This window comes from Manis javanica, chromosome X (genome assembly GCF_040802235.1).
Source record: "Manis javanica isolate MJ-LG chromosome X, MJ_LKY, whole genome shotgun sequence".
NCBI classification, from domain to species: domain Eukaryota; kingdom Metazoa; phylum Chordata; class Mammalia; order Pholidota; family Manidae; genus Manis; species Manis javanica.
The window spans coordinates 46,390,736-46,406,049 of NC_133174.1; the positions used below are offsets into that span (position 1 = coordinate 46,390,736).

The window sequence follows — 15,314 nt, forward strand, 5'->3', positions numbered from 1 at the left end:
TGTCAACTATGGGAGACTTGTGGAAGTAGCTTGACATTGAGCTGGATGTGAAGGACACAGGAGGGGGCTAGAATACTACCATGGATAAAGACCAAAGGTTACCCACTCCTCAGTGAGACAACAAGGGGATCCTATTAGTCTGAAGGTCTGAGGTTTGAGGCTCAAAGTCAAACTGGGATCAGTAGCAGGGTCACTGCCTGGATATCAGCACCGACCTGCTGGGCCAGCTTTGCAGCTGCTGCAGCCAATCCTGTCTCAATGGAAGCTACCCGGGTCCCCTCACGCACAGGACGGTCCTGCTTTGGTAGAGTTGGGGTCACACGGGCTGCAGAGGAAACAGGATAAGGACATTTATCTGTATGTCAACCATATACCTTACCTCTGAGCTCTCCAAAGGTGGTCTCACGGTCTTCATGCTTCTAGCTTTTTACAAAGCCAGATTTTGCTTCCTGTCAGGTGTGAAGCTAGTTCATATATGCCCAAAGTATGCAAAGCACACACTAATTAAAGAATAAACATTTACCTCCCTGAGCTGGCATTTAAGGTTGTCCATGTTCTGCTCCTGGCCTACCTCCCTCCCTGACCTTATTTCTGCACCCATATTTTCACTTCTCCAGACAGAATGGTTTCCTTATTATACCTCCAGAATATGCACAGCTCATCCTCTCTCCCTGTGCCTTCATTCTCACCATCCACACTGCCTTAAAGGACCTTCTTTCCTTTTGTCTGCCTTTCCAAAACATGCCCATGCTCCAAAGATAAGTTGAAATCAACCTTCTACACAAAACCTCTAGGACCTCTCTAGCTTACATTAGCCTCTCCTCTCCCTGAACTTTTCATATGTACAAGTCACTTAAAACATAGCAAATACCAATTGTCTCATTCCCTAATGTTACAGTGTTATTTTGTCTACTAACACAAAGCTATGAGCTCCTGAAGAAGATCACCATCTTTTCTGACTCTTTCAATAATGCAGTAACAATCTTGAATCAAAGAATAGTTACCCATCCTATACTTTACATAGGAAGTGTATTTCAGGATAACCAGACAGCCCCTGATGATAAGGGAAAAGCTCAATTTTACAGAAGAATGCCATCTAGTATCTGTAAAAGGAATGACAGAATTAGAAAATCAAAGGTTTGTAGGCCCTAATGAAACAACTGATTCTAGGGAATTGGATAATCACACAGTACCCAAGTATCGCCTTACAGATTACTTGCTAATCTCAAGAAGAAAAAATTAACTTTACAATGGTGAGATGAGGAATTCACCCCCTTAACTAATTATTAACCTTATTTTCACTAATCGTGAGACAGCCAACTTCATGCACCTCCTGATGCAATGCAATGGGAAATTCACAGCATCACCTGGGAAATAATTTTGCCAAAGATATAAAATCAAGTAAGCAGTTCATATTACTTCTGGTTTCCAGGAAACACAGAGATAAAAGAACAAGTTAAATGATACCATGAGAAAACAATCAGACACTCAGCAAAATAATTGGTCTGGTTTCATTAAAAAGACAATGTTACAAGGAAGCAAACAAATAAATCTAGAAGGTAGGATATGCTACAGGACAATTATACTGGCTTTTACAACAAATCAGTAGCATAAAACAAAAAGAGGGGACTATTCTAGATTAAGAGAGACTCAAAAGGCATGGCCGCTAACTGCAATATGGATCCTGTTTAGAACCTGACTTAAAACAAATCCACTGTAAAAATACTTTTGCTTATACAATTGGGGAAATTTGATCATATACTTACTATTAGGTAACATCAAGGAATTATCAAATTACTGATTTTGTTATGTGGTAACAGAATTGTGATTGCATGAGAAAATGTCCATTTTTTTTAGAGATCATAGTGAAGTAGGTGGGGTGGGGAGAATAACACAATAACTGGGATTTGCTTTAAACCATTGATAATTTTGAAAAAAAGAAGAAAGTGATAGATGAATCAAATAACTGTTGATTTTCAGTGGTGGTCATATGGGAATTCATTGTACTATTGATTCTAAGTAAAGAAAAAAGTCAATGTCACAGAAAAAAAGGAGATAGTAGAGGGACTGACCTAGATTTAAAGATTCCTTGGCTGTCTGCTATTGTTACTATCATAAAGGAGACTCTGTATAAACAGTAAGCAGATTCTAGAATAAGCAGTTCAGGAGGCTTAAGTCCTTTCTTTAAACATTAGACGTTTTATTTGTTTAAAAAAAGATCTGAAGCAAATCCAGCAAAAATGTTAAAGCACAATTTCTGGTCATGGATTCTTGGGTTTATTTTATATATTGTTCTCTATAGTTTTGTACATGTAGTGGTTTTAAAACCAGACCCCTAATTCTTTGATACTTTCCTATTGATAAGTAGGGTCTATGTTCCCTCCAGGTGAATCTGAGCAGGCTTACTTGTAGAACACAGAATGTGGTGAAAATGACACTGCATGAATTCTGAGGCTAGATCAGAAAAGACAATTTCAGTTTCTGCATTGTTTGCTGGAATACTCACTTAAGAGCCCTGAGCAGCCACTTAAGAAGTCTGATCACCCTGCGACAACCAGGCAGTGATGAAGTTTGCTCGATGGAAGAGGCCAATGTCAGCACTCTGTTTGATACTTCATGAGTCCCTCCAGCCCAGGCACCAGAAATGTGAGCTAATGAGACTTCACATGATTCAAATTCTTGGTCATCAAGTGACCCACCCCCATCCCAAGTCTTCAAATTTCCCAGCTGAGGCCCCAGACATGGAATGGAGAGAAGCTGTCCCCACAGTGACTTTTCCAAATTTCCTAACCTGTATTAATACATGAATGTGCTGTGGTTTTAAGCTGGAAAAAAACCTCTAAAGACATTTTGGGGGAACAGTTGAGAAAATTTTAATATGGTCTGGGTATTAGATCTTAGGGAATTATTAACTGTTAATACAACAAAGGAAGTGTGGTTACAGAGGAGGGTGTCCTGACTTCTAAGAGATACTGACATATTACGGGGTAAAACACCATGTTACAATGCCTGCACACTGTAGCAAAAACTTTAGATATAGATAAATGGATATAGCAAATCTAGCAAAATATTACAACTGCAGGACCTCAGTATGGAGAATATGGGTGTTTATGTACTATCCTTCTGTATTTATGTATGTTTGAAAATAATCAAAATAGAAAATGTTAAATAATGAATGAGACTAAGAGACTATAATAACCAAATGAAACGTGCAGTCCTTGAATAGGTCCTGGTTTGAATAAACAAATTATAAAAGATGTATCTGGTATAATTGGGAGAAATTTGAATAAGGATTGGTATTAAATGATATTAGAAAGTAAATGTTACTTTAGTTAGGTGTCATATAATGGTACTATTGAGACAGGGACCATGGATATAGTCAGAGTAGGGTGAGGGCCTCTGGAGGGGGCAGGGTGGGATATTTGCAGTCAGAGCAATGTAACTACATGCAAGGAAACCCCCCTGCTAAAACTCTGTGTTAAACATTGAGCTCTAGAATCATTCTTCAGTGAAATCAGTTAATGTTCCCCAGATAAAGAATAGCACATGTTTTATTATGCTAACCATTTATAATCACGTGTAAGGTTCACTTTAGCATACTAAAAGGCCCAGGCCTATGTGCTGTCTTTCCTCCTTCAGATTTGATGAAGTAATTTTGCAAACTGGACAACTAATTTAGCAAGTAAGCCCAGGCATAAACAACACAGTAAAAGGCAAGAAAGATTCCACCTTAAAGATAAGATTGCATTTTAATACCCAAGAAGTTAAGACGTTAGAAATTCTTAACTTACTCTTTAGCAATCAATACCTCAGCCCACCTTGGGAGCTGAGCAGGTGGCCGTGTTTCATATGCTCCCAGACCAAGATGCTGGTATCAGAGAAATCATCAGAGGAAGTTGCTTGTGTTAAGTTAATTCTAAATATTCAGGGACCACTTAACAAGTTCACACCCCTAAGTCTTTTCTCATGTTCTCGAAAAATCCTCAACTGCCTATAAAACCCCCTAGACAACGCACCACTACAGGCTCTCTTGTCCCTTCCTGGTGTGAGCCGGGAGCTCTGTCCTTTCACTTTATCTCTAAATAAAAGCCTGTACCTTGCTCTCCTACCTTGACTGTTTGTGAAGCTCATTCTTCGGCTCTGCAAACAAGAACCCCGGCATCACTATGGTTATAGAAGAAAATGTCATTTTCATAGAGATACATACTAAACTATGTAGTATGTCATGATAGATGATATCAGCAAAAATGGCAGAGTTAAGGACCTCTAAAAATTCACTCCTGAATTAAAACAACAAAAACACTGGACAATGGTAACAAAAAATTGTCATAATGAACTTTTTTGGAACTCTGGAAATTAACCAAAGGCTTAAGCAACCTGGTTAACATTTATTAAAGAAAAAGAGCTGAATCTCAGTAAGAACAGTGAGCTTTCTGTAATTTTTACTTGCTGTAGACCCATCCAATTCTCCCTAACTCAGTAGTAGCCTTGAAAAATAAAAGTCCACATCCCCAGTAATGTAGAGAGCAGAAAGGAGCTGGAGCTTCCTTTTAAGGCCTAGTGCTTAAAGCTTTGCCCTGGGGTCATTAAAAATATTTAAAGGCAAGTGGTTAATGTCACAGCTGCTTAAGGTGATGTTAACAGTTGTGGCAAACAATAGACTAACCCCAAAGCTTCAAAGGGAAAACTGAAGAGATATCCATTGGGGATTAGAAAAGCTCCTACATTTCTGGGAATCTAGAAGGCCATATGCATGCAGAGGGGCTGTGTGCATGATCAGGAAAGACTTGAGAAAGCCCTGAACACTCACCTCTGACTGACTGTGAGGTTCTGCAGAAAGTGAAGCCTTAGACAGAGTTGTAAATTACCTGCCTGAATATTGAAGGCATTTCATAATACACATATATAGCGCCCACCAAGCACTGGGAGATTTACTTGTTCCAGGCATTTAAGAAAATCCCTGTCTTATCATTACCTGACCACTAAGCTAACTGAATAGACTCCAGAGACCACAGACAAAAAGAATACATACTTTAGTGATTTTCTGAACTTACTCTGTAAACAAACAAATAACAAGTAGCAATAAAACAAAACCTGTGGAGTGGGGAGTATCTGATTTCCAGAGTTGACACATTATTTTAAATGTTTTCAACAAAAATTCACAAGATATGCAAAGAAACAAGGAAGTGTAGCCATACAGATGAAAAAAGTAAGCAACAAAAACTGTCCCTGACTTCGAAAACAAAGTTGAACCTACTAGACAAGGACTTTATACCAGCTGTTTTAAAAACATGTTCAAAGAGCTAAATGTTTAAAGAACTAAAGCAAAGTATGAGAATGAAGTATCACCAAATAGAGAATGCCAATAGATAGAAATTACTAAAAGGAACCAAACAGATGTTTTACAGTTGAAATGTAAAATAACAGAAATGAAAATTTCACTAGAAGGTTCCAACAGCAGATTTGAGCAGGCAGAAACAAGAATTACTTACATTGAAGATAGATCAATTGAGATTATCTAGTCTGATGAGCAGGAAAAAAAATGAGGGAAATGATCAGAGCCAAAGGAACCTGTAGGATGCCATCAAATTTACCAGCATATGCATATGGGAGTCCCAAAAGAAGAGCATGAGAGGGGGAAAAAGATTATTTGAATAAATAATGGCTATAACGTTTCCAAATTTGGTGAAAAACATTAATCTACATATCCAAGAAATTTAAAAAGCTCCAAGTTGGAGAAACTCAAAGAGACTATACATCATAACCAAAACCAAAGACAAAGGGAGGATCTTGAAATCAGTCTGAGAGAGCAACTGAAAACATAATACATGGGATTCTCAAGATTGACAGCTTATGTATCATCAGAAACCATGGACAATAAAAGACAGTGGGATGACAAATTCAAAGTGTTAGGAAGAAGAATAGGTATGAGCAGGGTGGAAAGAGAGTAAGGCCAGTAAAGCCCACTAAAATAGACTCAAAGAGTTAACCAGATAAAACTAGAGAGCCAGAGTTAATCAATTAATCAGTTGAAGCTCCAAAGGCCAGGAGCAACTTGGCTTGGAATGTCCAGATAAAGAAAAGTATCCCAGCACAGCCCATGTCTTCACTGTGCCAGTTATATCATGCCATTGTTAAGATTTACTTTAGACTGCTAAAAGGCCCAGCTTATTCTTTAACTTAATCTATATGCTGTTTTTCCTCTTCCAGCCCCTAATCAAGTAATTTTTGCAACCTGGGCAGGAGACAAGCATCATGATAAATTTTCCAAACAAGCCCAGATATAAACAGCATAGTAAAAACAGGAAGGATTCCATCTTAAAGCTAAGATTGCATTTTAAAAGACAGAAAGTTAAGAAGTGAGATTCTTAACATACTCTTTAGCAAACAGACAATAACTCAGCCCACCTTGAGGGCAGGGCAGGCGGTCTTGATTGATATGTTCCCAGAGAGAAGCTGCTATCCTGGGGAGGAACCAGATCAGTAAATTTCTTGTGTTAAGTTAATTTTGCAGAATTACCTGAGGGACTGATAATAGAAGAGAAAAGATGTAATGTTGCAAACTGAAGGTAAACATCTTGAGACCACTTAACAAGTCTACAACCCCAAGCCTTTTGTCACATTCCTGAAAAAAATCCTTAAAAGGGAGAACCCCCAATCTTTCAGCGTGCCTCTTCTCTGAGAATGCCCGCACTTTTCTCCAACCATTGAGAGCACCTCCTCTCTGAGGTTTTGCCCACACTTTCTCTTTAAATAAAACCTAAACCTTCACAGCGCCTCTTCTCTGGGGTTGCCCACACTCCCCTTTCTCTGTGTGTGCACCTTTTTGCCTTAAATAAACTTCTCACTGGTCAACTTACAATGTTTTGTCTCTGCACTTTTCTAGTAGTAAGTGTCTTTGCTATTTTGGTATATCATTCTGATCCTCTGCATTTAACCTCAAATCTTCACTCTCTCTGTTCTATTTCAGATAAGTAGGGAGGGACTTCTGAGAGCTCAGGTCTGAGCTTTCAAATTACCATCACCTGGGTGATCTGGACGGACCGTAGCTATACGGTCATGCTCTTTAGTAGCCTGCTTGAAAGTCTCCTCCCTTTGACTCCAGGAAGTTCGCAGAACATAATTTCACTCCATCCAGTGCTCTGCAGCTCCCCCATATCCTGGGGTGGTAGGGACTCAGTTCCCAATCTGTGTAGATCCAAGCAGACACTGGAGACCAGGTGACACTGGTTTAAGGAGTTAGCAGGGGATGTGCCCTATGCTGAGTAGCAGTTCAATGACCTTCCTATATCACACTGTTCTGTCATTCCCTGACACTCTCTCACTTTAATGATTTCCTTCCTCACCTTGTACTCTGACTTCCCTGTGTCTCCAAACTAAATTCCTCCCAACAACTTTAAATAAACTTTTCAATCTTTCAGGGTGCCTCCTCCTCTCTGAGGATGCCCGCACTTTCTCTTTTAAGTGCATTAACTTTAAATAAAACTTTTTACTCTGCTTCAATACTGTGTCTCTGCCCTTTAATTCTTTGTTGCAGTGGGGACAACAACTGAGGAAAATAAACAACTGCCCCCTAACAAAAGTGTTGAAAGAAAAACAATGTCAACCAAGAATTCTAAATCTAGCAAAACTATTTTTCAATAAAAGAGAAATCAAGATACTTCCAGATAAACAAAAACAGAGAATTCAATGCTAACAGACCTGCTCTATAACAAATGCTAAGGGAAACTCTTCAGATTAAAACAGAATGACACTATACAGCACATCAAATTCACATGAATAAAAAGCACTAGTAAAGGTAACCATATATAGATAAATATAAAAGAAATTATAAACATATCTTTTATTTCAGTTTTTCTCCTAATTAAAAAGATAGCTGGAGAAAAGAATAATAATAACTCTGTTCATTGGCAAACAATGTAAAAGATGTATTTGTGATAGCAATAGCACAAAGGAAGAAGGGAATGGGACTATATAGGAGTGAAGTTTTTATATACTACTGAAATTAAGTTGATACTCTAAATTAGAATGGTATAAATTACAGTGCTAATGTTAATCCCCAGATTTATAATCTTAGTGGCAATCACTAAGAAAATAATTCAGATATATGTAGAAAAGAATGGAATTGAAATGGGATACTAGAAAATAGCTATTAAACAGAAAAGGCAGTAATAGAAAAACTGAAGATCAAAAAAGAAAATAGAGAAAACATAAATGGACAATGTAAACTCTACTTTGTCAGTTATTGAATTAAGTATAAATGGATTAAATTCCACAATTAAAAGAGATTGGCAGAATGGATAATAAACCATAATCCTACTATATGCTGTATACAAGACATATACTTTAGATTCAAGAAACAAACAGCCCGAAAATAAAAGGATGGAAAAAGACATACTGTGAAGACAGAACCCAAATGAGAAATGGAATGTCTATACTAGTACCAGACAAAATAGATTTTAAGACAAAAATTAATTAGAGATAAAGAAGGACATTTAATATGATAAAAGGGTGAATCCATCAAAATGATACAATTATAAACATATATGCACCTAACAACAGAGCCCCAAAATACATGAAGGAAAAGCTGAATTGAAAGGAGAAAAAGATAATTCAATAATAATAATTGGAGACTTCAACACCCACTTTCTATAATGGATAGGAAAATTGGAAAATCAGGAAGGAAATACAGATGTCATGAAGTCTGAAATTTCCCTTAAAATGCCTTGGGAAAAAAAAGGATGAAAGCAAATACCAGAAAATGTTCAGTATTAAATCTCGGTGATAAATATATGGGTGTTCATAGTATTAACCTCTCTGATTTTGCATATATTTAACATTTTCTTAACAAGATTTTTAAACATAAAAAGGAGTAATATTTACTGAGATTATTCTTGTGCTTTTAAACACATTAGATTACTATAGCACTAGAGTGTATTTAAATATAAGACTAACTTCTTTTCATTTACTTTTTCTTATTCCCAACTAATTATAACTTTTTATTCTTTTAAATTAATTTTAGAACTAAGTTCTCCATAAAATTCCTTTAGGATTTTGATTTGGGATAGTGTTAAACATAAACATTAATTAAATGACCCTTTACAACACTCAGTTTTTGTAACCAGGCTCATGGCACATCTCTATTTATGCAGGCCTATTTTTATGTTCTTGAGTAAAGTTTTGAAGTTTTCGTCATGTAGGTTCCACACATACCTAATTAAGATTATTCTTGGGTATTTTATATAATTGTTGTCATTGCCAATAGGAGGTTTTTCCCTCAGTATATTATGGTTACAATTGATATATGACCATTCTTGATTTTTGGATATCTGGTTTATATCCAATGATTACTCAATTTATTGAATTTTCTTATTAGTTTTAACAATTTTTCAGTTGATTCTCATGCATTTTCTAATTATACAATCATATTTCTTTCACTAGTCAAATGTTTATTAAACATCTCTATGTGCCAGGCACTATGGAAGATGCTACAGATATAATGATGGACAAAAATGAACAGGATTCCTCATATAAGTTTAATTTGGTCTCTTTATTCCAAATAGTTACAGTTCTTATTACTGCTTCACTCCTAATTATGGTGTCTAGAACTTCTGGAATACTAAATAATAACAGTGATGATGTGCATAATTGTCTTATTCCTGATTTTAATGGGAATATCTTTAGTAGAATGCCTCAATCTTTTTTGGGTTAAGAATCTACTTTGAAAGTGTGATAAAAATTACTAGCATTCTCTCTAGAGAAATATACATGCATACATTTACATAAAAATACAAGGGTGCTAATTATCTGCTAATAGAAAAACAATGAGTAAGATCAACTTTTGATACAGAAATACTCAGATGTTTTGTGTAGAATAAGGAAAAAGTACAATAAACAAATTATACACACACTCACACACACAAATAAAGGATGACTATTACCTTACTATATAAAAAGGGTAATTTGAAAAGCCATGGATAACTACACAAAGGTCAGAAATAAAATTTACAAAAGAAGAAATGCTAATGGCTAATACTAATATACAGGGAATGTTTAATCAAATAAATGCAAATCAAATCAATGAAATACTACTGTTTTCTTGTGTGTGAATCACCAAAGATGAAAAAATATCATGGTGGAGACTGCTTATTTGCAACCCTGTGTCCTTCTACCTTGCTTGCTTACTAAAAAAAACATGACTTTGTGGGACAACAATGTACCTAGCTAAAAACTGTATGTCCTGGCCTCTCTGGAAGGTAATCTTGGCCATGTGACCCAATTTCAACCAAAGAGATATAAAAAAAAGTGAAACCGAAAACTCCTTGGGAAGACGTGTTCAGTAGACCTGTTCATTTTCCCTTTTGCTCTTCTTCTTCCTGATTGCAACTCAGATCCCTCTGCTGGAGGTAAAGCAGCCATATTGTGACCCTGAGAGGAAAAGCACTCACTAATAAGGATACTTGAAAGGTTCCTGTTACTCATGGGCAAAAACTATTCCTAACTGATATGCTCAATGCCTATGAGGATTTATAAACAAGTCCTCGCATGTGGCTCATGGGAGTGTTAACTAGTATAACTCTTCTGGAAAGCCATTTGGCAATATATAGCAAGAGCTTTTAAAATGTTCATATTAATAAATTGTATTAGAAGGGTGTAGGGAAATAGGCATTCTCGTGCATTGCTTGGGGAGTGCAAACAATCTATAAAGATGTAATTGTTAAGTAAGAAAAGTAAAGCACCAAAGAGTCTAAAAAAGTATGCTTCCAATTGAGTCAAAAAACATAGGGAAAGTACATACATGTATTTACTTGTATATGCATAAACAACCTCTGAAAGGATAAACATAAAACTGATAATAGTGGCTAACTCCAAGTGGGGAATTAGAAGACTGTGGAACAGAACGCGAGGGAGATATTTCACTGTATACACTCATGTACTTTGGCTCTTCAGGAGTTTCATGGGGATCCACCCTAAGTAAATAATCAGAGATAGAAACACGTACATATATACACGTTCATTCCAAATGTTATAACTCATTGTGAAAACTTAGCAATACACTAAATGACCCACATTAAAGAAGTTAGATAAATTAGGTATATCCATGAAATAGGATATTTGTAGCCATTAAAATATTATTTATGGGGGATTCTCAAGATGGCAGTGAGTGTGAGTACAGTGGCAGAAATCTCCTCCCAAAACCATACATATTTTGAAAATACAACAAATACAAATATTCCTAAAAGAGTGATCAGAAATACAGTACAACAGCCAGGCTACATCTATATCTGCAAGAACTCAACATCTCATGAAAAGAGTAAGATACAAAGCTGTGAGTCAGTGGGACCTGAGCATTCCCCCAACCGCAGCTCACTGGCAGGAGGAAAAGAATCAGTGTGTGGAGGGAGTGGATGCACAGGAATGCTAAATAACCAGCCCTAGTAATCTGCACCGGGAGCACAGACACACATTGGATGGTGTACGGGATATTAGAGGAATGAAAAAAAAAGTAAAATCTGAGACTAAGACAACGAACACTTTCCCAAAGCCGGATACCCTGGGACAAAAGAAAAGCAGGTGCTTTAAAAGTCTTAAAGGAACAAGAGTTTAAGAAGTGGACAAAATCATCCTGGCATACTCAGCCCAGCAGGCTGGGAACTTTAAGGAACTTCAGGTGCCCTAACCCCCTGGATAGCAATGAAGCTCTGAAGCCCCTCAAGATGCTAAACAGCCTGCTGTTCATGTCCCCCCACCAGCACTGCAAGCAAACCGGACAATCCGCCATTGCTGCAGAACAGCCAGGGAGCAGCCCACAGCAACCACACAGAGGCTTCGCCCTGCATGTGGTTAACTGGCACAGACCCAGAGGCTGCCCCCTATGCACAGGTGACCAGCACAGACAGCAGAGACAGGCACAGAGTCCAGGAAGGACAAATAGGCTCTGCTCTTGTGGTGAACATGCACTATGGGCATGCAACCACTGCAACTTCCCTATGACAACCCGAGGGATGCTCTACTCATGGCAGCTCACGGGATTAACTCAGAGGCTGAAAAGTGTGCGTGGTTGACCAGCACTGACAGCGGAGACCGGTGCAGAGTCCGGGAAGCACGAGGGGTCTCCGTTCTCATGGCAGAACACACGTTACTCACTTGCAAACCCTGCTAGTGCCCTAGGCCATCCAGAGGGCTGCCCCCTCTACAGCACCTCAGGGGATAAACCCAGAGGCTGCTTCCTTTGTGTGATTGACCAGCATAGGCAGTGAAGAAAGGCAAGGTGACCAGCAAGCAGGAAGGGACTTTGTACTGCCAGTTGACACATGCACCACTTGCCAGTGACCACTCCCATCACAATGAAAATTCAGAAGAACCTTGTTCAGTCCAAAATCCCTCAAATACCAGAGAGGGCCTGGTGAGACCAAAATCACCAATCTTCCTGAAAAAGAATTCAAAATAAAAGTCATAAGCATGCTGATGGAGCTACAGAGAAATATGCAAGAGCTAAGAGATGAATTATGGTCAGAGATAACAGAAATGAAACAAGCAATGCAAAGATGTAAAAGCAAACTGGATGAGGTGCAAGAGACTGTTAATGGAATAGAAATCAGACAACAGAAATACAGAGAAGCTGAGGCAGAGAGAGATAAAGGGATCTCTAGGAATGAAAGAATATTAAGAGAACTCTGTGACCAATCCAAACAGAACAATATTCGCACTATAGGGGTACCAGAAGAAGAGACAGAAATAGGGATGGACAGTGTCTTTGAAGAAATAATCATTGAAAACTTCCCCAAGCTGGGGAAAGAAATACTCTCCCAGACCATGAAAGCCCATAGATATCTCAATAAAAGGGAAACAAGAAGGACAACATCAAGACATATAATAATTAAAATGGCAAAGATCAAAGACAAGCACAGACTATTAAAAGCAGCCAGAGACAGAAAAAAGATCATCTACTAAGGAAAACCCATAAGGCTATGATCAGACTTCTCAGCAGAAACCTTAAAGGCCAGAAGGGAAAGGCATGATATATTCGATGCAATAAATCAGAAGGCTCTCGAACCAAGAATACTGTATCCAGGAAGATTTTCATTTAAATTTGAAGGAGGGATAAAACAATTCCCAGATAAGCAAAAGTGGAGGGAAGTTACCTCCTACAAACCAACTCTACAGTGTATCTTAAACGGACTGCTCTAAATGGAAGTGCTCCTAAAGCTAAACAGATGTCACCAGAGAAAATAAAACCACAGCAAAGAAAGTAGACCAACCAAATACTAACTAAATGCAAAATAAAATCAGCTATCCAAAAAAATCAGTCAAGGGAAACTAAAAAGAGTACAGAATAAAACACCTAATGTATAAAGAATGGAGGAGGAAGAAAAATAAGGGAGATAAAGAATCATCAGACTGTGTTTACAACAGTATAAAAAGTGAGTTAAGTTAGATGGTTAGATAATAAAGAAGCTACCCTTGAAACTTTGGTACCCATGAATCTAAAGCTTACAATGGCAATAAGTACACATCTATCGATAATCACATTAAATGTAAATGGATTGAATGTACCAATGAAAAGACACAGATTAACAGAATGGATCAAAAAGCAAGACCCATCTATATGCTGCCTAGAAGAGACTCACTTCAAACCCAAACATATGGACAGACAAAAAGAGAAGGGATGTAAAAAAGACATTTCATGCAAACAATAGGGACAAAAAAGCAGGTGCTGCAGTACTTGTATCAGACAAAATAGACTTCAAAAAAAGAAAGTCACAAGAGACAAAAAAGGACATTACATAATGATAAAGGGTTCACTCTAACAAGAGGATATAACCATTATAAATATCTATGCAACCAACACAGGGGCACCTACATATGTGAAAGAAATACTAACAGAATTAGAGGAGGAAGCAGAATGCAATGTATTCATTTTAGGGGACATTAAAACACTAGTCATATCAATAGATCAATCAGACATAAAATAAGTAAGCACACAGAGGCACTAAACAACACATTAGAACAGATGGACCTAACAGATATCTACAGAACTCTACTCCCAAAAGCATCAGGATGCACATTCTTCAAGTGCACATGGAACATTTTTCATAATAGACCACATACTAGGCCACAAAAAGAGCCTCAGTAAATTAAAAAAGATTGAAATTGTATCATCCAATTTCTAAGATTACAAAGGTATAAAATTAGAAATAAATTATACAAAGAATAAAAAAGGCACACAAAAACATGTAGGCTTAATAACATGCTCCTCAATAATCAATGGATCAATGACTAAAACAGAGATCAAGAAATATATAGAGACAAAGGAAAACAACAGCACAATGCCCCAAGTTATGTGGGACTCAGCTTAGGCAGTTCTAAGAGGGAAGTGTATAGCAATCCAAGCCTATTTAAAGAAGGAAGAACAATCCCAAATGAATAGTCTGAAGTCACAGTTATTGAAATTGGAAAAAGAACAACAGAAGAGGCCCAAAGTCAGCAGAAGAAGGGACATAATAAAGATCATAGAAGAAATAAACAAAATTGTGAAGAATGAAAAAATAGAAAAAAATAAATGAAACCAAGAGATGGTTCTGTGAGAAAATAAACAAGAGATAAACCCCTAGCCAGATTTATTAAGAGAAAAAGAGAATCTAAAGAATCAGAAATGAGAAAGGAAATATCACAACAAACACCACAGAAGTACAAAGAATTATTAGAGAATACAATGAAAAAAGATATGCTAACAATCTAGATAACCTAGAAGAAATGGACATCTTTCTAGCAAAAATACAACCTTCCAAGACTGACTAAGAAAGAGAAAATAAACAGGTAAATTACCAGCAACAAAATTCAATCAGTAAAGAAAACTACCCAAGAACAAAACTCCCGTACCAGATGGATTCACTACTGAATTTCACCAGACATTTAGAGAAGACATAATACCCACTCTCCTTAAAAGTCTTCTAAAAAATAGAAGAGGAGGGAATACTTCCAAACTCATTCTATGAAGCCAGCATCACTCTAATACCAAAACCAGGCAAAGACAACACAAAAATAGAAAACTACAGACCAATATCCCTGATGAACATAGATGCAAAAATGGTCAACAAAATATTAGCAAACCAAACTCAAAAACACAGCAAGAGGATCACACACCATGACCAAGTGGGATTCAACTCAGGGATGCAAGGATGGTACAACATTAAAAAATCCATCAACATCATCCACCACATCAACAAAAAGAGGACAAAAACCACATGATCATCTCCACAGATGCTGAAAAAGCATTCAACAAAATTCAACATCCATTCATGATAAAAACT

At 37.3% G+C, this 15,314-nt stretch overlaps 1 protein-coding gene across 4 annotated transcripts in view; it reads right to left on the reverse strand.

The window, feature by feature from the left end:
• Positions 1-15,314, reverse strand: part of PHF8 (PHD finger protein 8) — a 169,689-nt gene that overhangs the window by 7,368 nt on the left and 147,007 nt on the right. For all 4 annotated transcript variants that reach the window (XM_037010389.2, XM_037010388.2, XM_037010391.2 and 1 more), the window contains one exon: positions 216-325. In XM_037010389.2, coding sequence (XP_036866284.1) covers positions 216-325 — 110 coding nt within the window. The remainder of the gene's footprint in view (positions 1-215; positions 326-15,314) is intronic.